Source organism: Alosa sapidissima, chromosome 5, assembly GCF_018492685.1.
Source record: "Alosa sapidissima isolate fAloSap1 chromosome 5, fAloSap1.pri, whole genome shotgun sequence".
NCBI classification, from domain to species: domain Eukaryota; kingdom Metazoa; phylum Chordata; class Actinopteri; order Clupeiformes; family Clupeidae; genus Alosa; species Alosa sapidissima.
The window spans coordinates 20,503,473-20,514,700 of NC_055961.1; the positions used below are offsets into that span (position 1 = coordinate 20,503,473).

At 40.5% G+C, this 11,228-nt stretch overlaps 1 protein-coding gene across 7 annotated transcripts; it reads left to right on the forward strand.

Moving 5' to 3' along the window:
• The first annotated feature begins 273 nt into the window (after window positions 1-273).
• On the forward strand, window positions 274-8,289 carry LOC121708798 (sericin-2-like). 7 transcript variants are annotated; one of them, XM_042091705.1, is made up of 11 exons: window positions 274-435; window positions 522-620; window positions 703-786; window positions 892-972; window positions 6,212-6,292; window positions 6,392-6,472; window positions 6,584-6,664; window positions 6,764-6,835; window positions 7,002-7,094; window positions 7,242-7,331; window positions 8,176-8,289. In XM_042091705.1, the coding sequence occupies exons 1-11, from the start codon at window positions 378-380 to the stop codon at window positions 8,193-8,195; spliced, it is 840 nt and encodes a 279-aa protein (XP_041947639.1). In that variant the 5' UTR covers window positions 274-377; the 3' UTR covers window positions 8,196-8,289. The 7 variants fall into 7 exon arrangements, with proteins under 7 accessions (XP_041947639.1, XP_041947643.1, XP_041947642.1 ...); XM_042091709.1 differs by lacking the exon at window positions 6,584-6,664; XM_042091708.1 differs by lacking the exon at window positions 6,392-6,472.
• Window positions 8,290-11,228: the final 2,939 nt, after the last annotated feature.

Here is an 11,228-nt window from a genome sequence, read left to right on the forward strand (position 1 = left end):
GTTAGTGCAAGATGTTTAGCACCTGCGACAAAACTGTGTAGAGCAAAACGTCTGCATTTCCAATTTCTTCGTCCCTGTGAGAGTTTAACAGGTGCGATTATTCAAAATCCCCATGTTATTTTCCTATAGAAAAAAATCTCAAGATACCGGATCTCCTTATTTGGGCAAAGACGGTAGCTTTTTTGTAGATGAACTTCATAGGTCTATTAATGTCTGGCCACACCCCAGAGACACTGGCACGCATCACTAAACAATGCACACCTGGAACTCATTTGATTCTAATTATCACTGAATTGAGCATGAGGGCGTCCTGCCTTTATAAGCCTCCATAATGCCAGCTTGAAATCATCCTTTCCATTGTTGTTTAGTGATCCAACATGGCAGTACTGGCAAAAGTTGTCGCTGTGTGGTTTCTCATTGCTACTGTTAGTAATGGTGAGTGGTGTTAAGTATCTTTTGGCAGTTGTATTGTGTCTTTTAAATCCCACTTAAATCATGATTTCTTTTGCTCATCTGAGCAGTCTTCTGTCTTCCAAAGAGGGATGTTGTGGAGAAAGGTGCCCATGTGGTTGATGTTACAACACCAAATCCCAACAACCAGACCCAAACCGGAGATAATGGTGAGTATTTCTGTAGTGCTCCTATAGTCTTACAAGCTGGTTGTGTTGAACTCAAATGTCTAAACTTGAATGGAATCCCCAGGTGGTGCAAGTGAAGATGTTCAATCAGCCACTCCAGCACCTAATCCCCAGAATCAGACAGATGCTGCACAAACTGAAGTTACTGGTAAGGATAATGGGTTATTTTTGCCTTCATTTTATATTTGTTATACGTGACCATATACCAATCCCATCACCCAACTGAAATGCATTTATTTTGTGAAATACAAAGATGGAGCAAGTGAAGATGACGTGGTAACTGAAGGCCCAAATTCCCAAAACCAGACAACAGCTGCCCAAACTGGAAATGCTGGTAAGGACATTGGGTCATTTGAATATGATTTATGTACTTCACTATATACCATTCCATACACAGCCCCACTGACATAAATTTATTTTGTGAAATACAAAGATGGAGCAAGTGAAGATGACCTGGTAACTGAAGCCCCAAATTCCCAAAACCAGACTACGTCATATGCTGCAGGTGGAGTAACTGTTACTGGCAATCAAATCCTACGGGGGTAGTTGCTAACATAGCCTGAACAAACTTCTATTAGTGAAAACCATTGGGGTCACTTTAAATTATGCCACCACCTACATCATTCCCAAATTATACTATGGTCTAAAATGAGCCGGCTGTTTTTGTGTAGGGTCCCAGGATGGTCCAAGTGAAGATGCTGAGGTTACCATGCCGACACCAAATGTCCAAAACCAGACCACCTCAGACCACACTGTAGGAACTGGTAAGGCTCGCTGGCTGTTGAAGGGCAGTGTGTCCCTGTCCTGCTTACAACTGCAGTTGGGAATAATCTGTTTATGACTCGGTTTGGTTCTGAAACTAACTGGATCCTCCATGACTTTCTCCTTGTTTTCTCATGTGGTATCCCAAGATGGTGCAAGTGAGGATGCTTTTGTGTTAACTACTGTACTGAACCTGCATAATGAGACTACTGCTGCCCAAGATGGGACCACGGTTACTGGTATTTGCTGATTTGGCTTTTTGACATGTTTCTGTGAGATTTCAATTTTATTGATACATCTGGGATTTGAAACTTGACCAAGACATGATGCTCTACAGTACATTAGTATCTGATTTAGATTTGTGGAATTTCTCCCCATCCATCATGACAATCTCTAGCTTCTTTAGCGCTGGTCTTCTGAGACTTGTGGATTGTAGATGTGTGAATTCAGTTCATTAGCCCCACTAGTGCTCTGTACCACACAAGGAAGGAGTCCCTTTGGTTGACTGATTTTAGAGCAATGGTGCAGAAACTGGGCACTGTGGGCTGGCTTGGTTGTATGGTTCATATCTTAGCCCAGCAGGTCTCTTATATAATAATCAGTGCCAGTAGTGTCACAAACCTCTGGTGGTTATCAACCCCATGTTGGAGCGCAATAGCATTTGTAAACTTGCTCACCAATTATTATTTTAATACTTTATTATCCCTGTCTCTTACTGTGCTGCATACTCTGCTCCCTAACAAACTGCTCAGACTTAACCTCTGGCTGATGGAGCTCCCCCAGTCATCTTGTATTTGTCTCCTGTGAATTGTAGATGGCAGGCTATATAACAACTTGTGCAGTTTGTTAGCCCAACTACTGCTGTACAAGGAATGATTTTGGTTTGAACCTTTTTGGAGCTGAAATGGAACATTGTGGGCTGGCCTGGTTCATATTTCAGGCTGTAGCATTCTTAGATCAACCAATAGTCATAACAAATGTCTAGTTGACCAGTCCCAGATTGAAGCAATGGCATATGGTAAGGAGTTCTGAAATGTAAGTAAAATGTAACTTGTCTTTTTTTTTTTTTACCAATCCCTGTAGACTCCCATGATTCTGCCTAACCCATTCCTGATGTGACCATTCGGAATGCTATGCCTGATGGAACTACTCATCATTTTCATCTTGAAAGCAATAAAGACCAGACTTTTTATCCAATATTGTCTTTCCTGTTTGTTTTTGTTTTTTTTTTTTTTGAAAGTGGGAGTTGTGATTGTCTTGTCTGATTTGGCGGTAAAGCTGAATAGAAGACCTCATTAATTTTCCTGTTACATTTACGTTTAATTTTGTAATGTGTTAGCCTAACTAAAAGGGAAGTTGGTCCAGTTAATTATACAATTGGTGGATATTGGGTCCGTGTAACGCTTATCAGTTAGATTTTCTAAACACAAACGGACATTTGGAAAAACAGAAATGGATTCAAATATCCAATTTCATTTTTTCCGCCTTGACAAATTAAATTGGATCTTGGAACTGTTTTTCTGTTTTTATTCAGAGGATCAGAAATTTAGAAAATGACAAAATTGCATCTGGGCTCCAATTATTCAGTACTGCAATGATATTCTCTCCCTCGTTCCACATAACTAGCCAACCAATCTTGGAAATGTGCCCTGGTTAGAGATGGTTTCTATGTAGCGGTAAAATAAATGAAAGCAGGCTGGGCTACCTGCCCACTAAGTTTCATGCAGCCTGGTCTTTCAGTGTGTTGAATTTGACACAATTACTGAAAGGGGGGAGGGGGCTGACTAGCTTAGAGTAGAGATCCTGGACACAAAGTTATCGAAGTAAGGACTGAGTGGCTGCTCACTGTAGATTATAATTGACATTTTGGCAAACAGCCTTCATCCAGGCTGTAAGGCTGTTTGCCTTTAAACAGTTTTATATTTGTAGCCTATGGAAGTTCAACCACATAGGACACAAAGGAGTTAGGATTCTTTCTTTAAGTTTATTCACCAGTGTGTAGGTAGCAGCTAGTAACCGGAAATAGTCTCTGGCATTCAACCAAAATACGTTAGCATGAATTGGTAATGTTGATGATGAAGAAATCGGAAATGCAGATGTTTTGCTCTACACACTTTTGTCCTCTGCCTTCTAGTGGATACTGTGATCTTTGGTGTGTTTGGTAAGACGACCCAGAGCTAACTTGCAATAAAACTGGCCATAGGTAGTTAGCTTTAATTAACACCCGGATCTCCTTATATGGGCAAAGATGGCAGCTTTGGTTCCTTTAGAGGGAGTTAAGTTATTTAGAGACGGGTGACCGTCGCAGGAAGTGCATCATAACAAAGAGACGCCAGACCCTCTTGTATCAGCTGTACTCGGTGATACTGCAGACTCGTAAAATTAGTTAGAACATAAGGCAGAAAAAAGACAAGTTTCCTCATGTTGGAATGTGCAAAAAATTACAATCAAGCCTAGCCTACAGAAAACACTTAATTGATGTGATATAATGATAACTTGTTAAATGTATGCCTACAAAGGTTTATTAAACATCATAGTCATTTATTTCGTCAGTCATCATGTTCATGTTAATGAATAGGAAGGACACTTAAACCATAGCCATAAACCAAAATATCTGCCGTGAGTCCCTATGCGTGAGTCACGAGCTCCTCCCAGCTGACTCTGGCAGATCACATGGACAGTCAGTCGCGATCGGTTATTTAATAAATAAATGTGAATTATGAATAATAATAAAACGCTTCTACCTAATATGACTATTTTCTATATAAACTGTAAAAGAAAATATGTGTTTTCCTGCTGTATTCTCCATAAAGAGTAAAGTAAATGATGTACTTATTTCTGGAATTGACGTCACTTCCTGGACTCGTCTGAGGCTGGTCTGAGGTCTCTCAATGACTTAACCCCTACTATTTTTATAGGCGAACTTCAGAGGTCTGTTGAACCATAGATATACATAATACAGGCTAGATGTCTCGTCCGCACTGCTGGCCAATAGAGGTTGACGTCCACACCTGGAGGCCACCTTGCCACAGTCAGCTCGCTCACTCATAGGCCTAACATTGTGTTTCAATGGTGCATACTTTTTAAACAACCATAACTTGCTCAATTTTCTACCGATTTTCAAACGGTTTGGTTTGTTATAAACGTCAGAGATGTAGTTATGACACTGCATACTTATAAATAATAATAAAAACTTCAACATGTTCAAGTATCCAGATTATAGCTACGTTAATAATGTTTGTAAGAAACCAAACCGTTTGTAAATCTGTCAAGATTTCAGCGAGATAAGAGTATTTGTGTTTGTGCAGATCAATCACCTTACATCAGGTACCACAGAGCCCACCAGATAGCTTGCCTGTGACAAGATGGCCGACGGTGATGCCGTTAGAGACTCCGCCATAAGAGTGTTTTCACACTTGGTCCCTTTCAGCCTTCTAAACGAACTCAGATTGACGACTTTTTTGTGCATAATGTGAGGGGGCCTGCACTGAATTAGAAAGTTTGATTGGCTGACATGTTGACTGACAGTTAGAGGATCTTTGCAATAACTTCAGATCAGAATTCATTAAAAATGTATATATATATTACATATTTCATATTTTTTTTATATGAAACAAAATCACCACACCAGTATCTATCAATCTATCTATCTAGCTAATTTCTGCCATTTTTAGGGGACAACTGTTCATATCATTCTCCCGTTTATGCATCTCATTAACTTTTGTTTTGCATGCAATACCCATTGTTGATGACACACCCTTGGTGCGGTTCAAAACTGGTTGGTTCACTAGATAGCACCAGTTCTGGACCGCACAAGATACCACTAGATAGCACCAAGGTTTAAAGAATTCGGAACGCCACTGGTTCAAGAATGCGTGCTCTGTGTAGGTCGATAAATGGCCTATGTGAAAACACCCTAAGTTAGTGCAAGATGTTTAGCACCTGCGACAAAACTGTGTAGAGCAAAACGTCTGCATTTCCAATTTCTTCGTCCCTGTGAGAGTTTAACAGGTGCGATTATTCAAAATCCCCATGTTATTTTCCTATAGAAAAAAATCTCAAGATACCGGATCTCCTTATTTGGGCAAAGATGGTAGCTTTTTTGTAGGTGAACTTCATAGGTCTATTAATGTCTGGCCACACCCCAGAGACACTGGCACGCATCACTAAACAATGCACACCTGGAACTCATTTGATTCTAATTATCACTGAATTGAGCATGAGGGCGTCCTGCCTTTATAAGCCTCCATAATGCCAGCTTGAAATCATCCTTTCCATTGTTGTTTAGTGATCCAACATGGCAGTACTGGCAAAAGTTGTCGCTGTGTGGTTTCTCATTGCTACTGTTAGTAATGGTGAGTGGTGTTAAGTATCTTTTGGCAGTTGTATTGTGTCTTTTAAATCACACTTAAATCATGATTTCTTTTGCTCATCTGAGCAGTCTTCTGTCTTCCAAAGAGGGATGTTGTGGAGAAAGGTGCCCATGTGGTTGATGTTACAACACCAAATCCCAACAACCAGACCCAAACCGGAGATAATGGTGAGTATTTCTGTAGTGCTCCTATAGTCTTACAAGCTGGTTGTGTTGAACTCAAATGTCTAAACTTGAATGGAATCCCCAGGTGGTGCAAGTGAAGATGTTCAATCAGCCACTCCAGCACCTAATCCCCAGAATCAGACAGATGCTGCACAAACTGAAGTTACTGGTAAGGATAATGGGTTATTTTTGCCTTCATTTTATATTTGTTATACGTGACCATATACCAATCCCATCACCCAACTGAAATGCATTTATTTTGTGAAATACAAAGATGGAGCAAGTGAAGATGACGTGGTAACTGAAGGCCCAAATTCCCAAAACCAGACAACAGCTGCCCAAACTGGAAATGCTGGTAAGGACATTGGGTCATTTGAATATGATTTATGTACTTCACTATATACCATTCCATACACAGCCCCACTGACATAAATTTATTTTGTGAAATACAAAGATGGAGTAAGTGAAGATGACGTGGTAACTGAAGGCCCAAATTCCCAAAACCAGACAACAGCTGCCCAAACTGGAAATGCTGGTAAGGACATTGGGTCATTTGTGGCTTCATTTGAATATGATTTATGTACTTCACTATATACCATTCCATACACAGCCCCACTGACATAAATTTATTTTGTGAAATACAAAGATGGAGTAAGTGAAGATGACGTGGTAACTGAAGGCCCAAATTCCCAAAACCAGACAACAGCTGCCCAAACTGGAAATGCTGGTAAGGACATTGGGTCATTTGAATATGATTTGTGTACTTCACTATATACCATTCCATACACAGCCCCACTGACATAAATTTATTTTGTGAAATACAAAGATGGAGCAAGTGAAGATGACCTGGTAACTGAAGCCCCAAATTCCCAAAACCAGACTACGTCATATGCTGCAGGTGGAGTAACTGTTACTGGCAATCAAATCCTACGGGGGTAGTTGCTAACATAGCCTGAACAAACTTCTATTAGTGAAAACCATTGGGGTCACTTTAAATTATGCCACCACCTACATCATTCCCAAATTATACTATGGTCTAAAATGAGCCGGCTGTTTTTGTGTAGGGTCCCAGGATGGTCCAAGTGAAGATGCTGAGGTTACCATGCCGACACCAAATGTCCAAAACCAGACCACCTCAGACCACACTGTAGGAACTGGTAAGGCTCGCTGGCTGTTGAAGGGCAGTGTGTCCCTGTCCTGCTTACAACTGCAGTTGGGAATAATCTGTTTATGACTCGGTTTGGTTCTGAAACTAACTGGATCCTCCATGACTTTCTCCTTGTTTTCTCATGTGGTATCCCAAGATGGTGCAAGTGAGGATGCTTTTGTGTTAACTACTGTACTGAACCTGCATAATGAGACTACTGCTGCCCAAGATGGGACCACGGTTACTGGTATTTGCTGATTTGGCTTTTTGACATGTTTCTGTGAGATTTCAATTTTATTGATACATCTGGGATTTGAAACTTGACCAAGACATGATGCTCTACAGTACATTAGTATCTGATTTAGATTTGTGGAATTTCTCCCCATCCATCATGACAATCTCTAGCTTCTTTAGCGCTGGTCTTCTGAGACTTGTGGATTGTAGATGTGTGAATTCAGTTCATTAGCCCCACTAGTGCTCTGTACCACACAAGGAAGGAGTCCCTTTGGTTGACTGATTTTAGAGCAATGGTGCAGAAACTGGGCACTGTGGGCTGGCTTGGTTGTATGGTTCATATCTTAGCCCAGCAGGTCTCTTATATAATAATCAGTGCCAGTAGTGTCACAAACCTCTGGTGGTTATCAACCCCATGTTGGAGCGCAATAGCATTTGTAAACTTGCTCACCAATTATTATTTTAATACTTTATTATCCCTGTCTCTTACTGTGCTGCATACTCTGCTCCCTAACAAACTGCTCAGACTTAACCTCTGGCTGATGGAGCTCCCCCAGTCATCTTGTATTTGTCTCCTGTGAATTGTAGATGGCAGGCTATATAACAACTTGTGCAGTTTGTTAGCCCAACTACTGCTGTACAAGGAATGATTTTGGTTTGAACCTTTTTGGAGCTGAAATGGAACATTGTGGGCTGGCCTGGTTCATATTTCAGGCTGTAGCATTCTTAGATCAACCAATAGTCATAACAAATGTCTAGTTGACCAGTCCCAGATTGAAGCAATGGCATATGGTAAGGAGTTCTGAAATGTAAGTAAAATGTAACTTGTCTTTTTTTTTTTTTACCAATCCCTGTAGACTCCCATGATTCTGCCTAACCCATTCCTGATGTGACCATTCGGAATGCTATGCCTGATGGAACTACTCATCATTTTCATCTTGAAAGCAATAAAGACCAGACTTTTTATCCAATATTGTCTTTCCTGTTTGTTTTTGTTTTTTTTTTTTTGAAAGTGGGAGTTGTGATTGTCTTGTCTGATTTGGCGGTAAAGCTGAATAGAAGACCTCATTAATTTTCCTGTTACATTTACGTTTAATTTTGTAATGTGTTAGCCTAACTAAAAGGGAAGTTGGTCCAGTTAATTATACAATTGGTGGATATTGGGTCCGTGTAACGCTTATCAGTTAGATTTTCTAAACACAAACGGACATTTGGAAAAACAGAAATGGATTCAAATATCCAATTTCATTTTTTCCGCCTTGACAAATTAAATTGGATCTTGGAACTGTTTTTCTGTTTTTATTCAGAGGATCAGAAATTTAGAAAATGACAAAATTGCATCTGGGCTCCAATTATTCAGTACTGCAATGATATTCTCTCCCTCGTTCCACATAACTAGCCAACCAATCTTGGAAATGTGCCCTGGTTAGAGATGGTTTCTATGTAGCGGTAAAATAAATGAAAGCAGGCTGGGCTACCTGCCCACTAAGTTTCATGCAGCCTGGTCTTTCAGTGTTTTGAATTTGACACAATTACTGAAAGGGGGGAGGGGGCTGACTAGCTTAGAGTAGAGATCCTGGCCACAAAGTTATCGAAGTAAGGACTGAGTGGCTGCTCACTGTAGATTATAATTGACATTTTGGCAAACAGCCTTCATCCAGGCTGTAAGGCTGTTTGCCTTTAAACAGTTTTATATTTGTAGCCTATGGAAGTTCAACCACATAGGACACAAAGGAGTTAGGATTCTTTAAGTTTATTCACCAGTGTGTAGGTAGCAGCTACATGTAGTAACCAGAAATAGTCTCTGGAATTCAACCAAAATACGTTAGCATGAATTGGTAATGTTGAAGCTTTGTTCTCTCTAACTAAAATACGGAAGTGGGCTTACAGTACTTTCTAAAACCAAACAAACACACAGTCTTAGAAATGGATAACACTTAACATGTCATATCAAAATAAAAAGTAGTTTCAAGATCTCACTTACATCTTCAGCAGTTACAGCAAATTATAGTAGTTACAGCAAATGTGGACGAATAATCCTCAAACTTCATTAGCACCTACTGTAAAGGGCTCCTTTTGGATTTTTGTAGGCTTCTGGACTGGAACCTGGTCTTATTATGACTGCCGCGCAGCGAAGCGGCGGTCATATACTGTAGGTTTAGTCAGATTTTTTTTTTTTCTTTTTCGCATGCCCAAATTTCCGTCAATGATTCCCAGGACACTGAAAGACCGGGGTACACGAAACTTGGTGGGCATGTAACCCCACATGGATAGCATGGAACCATCGTTTTTCGTTTTGATCTGTAGCCCCCCCGCTGGACTGGACCCCCTGAAAGGAGGGTAGGGCAGACACAGTTTTCTGTGAATATCTCGAAAACCGTAGGGTTTAGGAGGACCATTTATTTTTTGTATGTTGATCTCAAGGGGCCATGTCAACCCATTCCATAACCACTCATTTCATGTATAGCGCCACCTAGTTAAACACAAAAAAGTAAAAATGAGGTGTTGTAATTGAAGGTATCTGTGACCTAACATAGTCAAAACTGCACGAAATTGGAAGTGTAGGATCATTATGACACCCTCTGTATGCACGCCAAGTTTTGTGGAATTCCGTTCATGGGGGGCCACACAATAAATTAATTTATGTTACTATACACCAACTGGCCTGTAGGTGGCTGGAGACAGTTTTCTGTGAATATCTCGAGAACCGTAGGGCCTAGGAGGTCCACCTTTTTTATGTATGTTGGTCTTAAGGGGGCATGTTAACCCATCCCATTACCACTTATTTCATGTATAGCGCCACCTAGTTAAAAATTAAAAAGCAAAAAATTAGGTGTTTTCATCACAATATCTCTGGCTGACAAGGTCAAAACTGCACGAAATTAAAAGTGTAGGTTCATTATGACACCCTCCGAATGCATGCCAAGTTTTGTGTACTTTCGTTCATGGGGGGCCTTACAATAAAATAATTTATGTGTACATTTAGTGACGTACACCAACAAGGATTCCCGGGACACTGAAAGACCGGGGTACACAAAACTTGGTGGGCATGTACCCTCACATGGATAGCATGGAACCGTCATTTTTCGTTTTGATCTGTAGCCCCCCCGCTGGACTGGACCCCCCGAAAGGAGGGTAGGGCAGACACAGTTCTCTGTGAATATCTTGAGAACTGTAGGGCCTAGGATGACCAATTTTTTCCGTATGTTTGCCTCCAGGGGTCATGTTAACCCATTCCATGTGCACACATGTGCATAAACAGATACACACGCATACACATACATTTACAGTAATCATACGTATGACACATACTCACACAGTAGACATATGTACTGTACGCATGCATGCACATGCACAAACACACATACGCAGGCAAACACACAAGCACGCACATACACACACACACACACACACCCACACACATAAACATAAACTTGTACACGCACACATGCACACAATTGAAGAATTTTTCCCGTCATCTACTTCCTGAATTTTTGGTCATTGATACCCGGGACACCGAACCACCGGGGTACATGAAATTTGGTGGGTATGTAGCCCCACTAGACTTTTACGCAAAAATGTCATTTCGTCCCCATCCCCCCGGTAAAAAATGAAAATGCAATATTATTCTGCTTTAATCGCCCCTATCTTCAGTCAAGATGTTCAGAACTGCACCAAATTTTATGTGTATGATTGACCTGGCATTCTCTGGGGGTATGCCAAGTTTCGTAGAATTTCATCCATGGGGGGGTCTAAAAAAATTAGGTTATGTGTACATTTAGTCAGTGGTGGAATGTAACAAAGTACAAATACTTCGTTACTGTACTTAAGTAAATTTTCCACGTATTTGTACTTTACTTTTTTATAGTGCATACTTTTGACTTTTACTTCGTTACATTTTACAGCAATT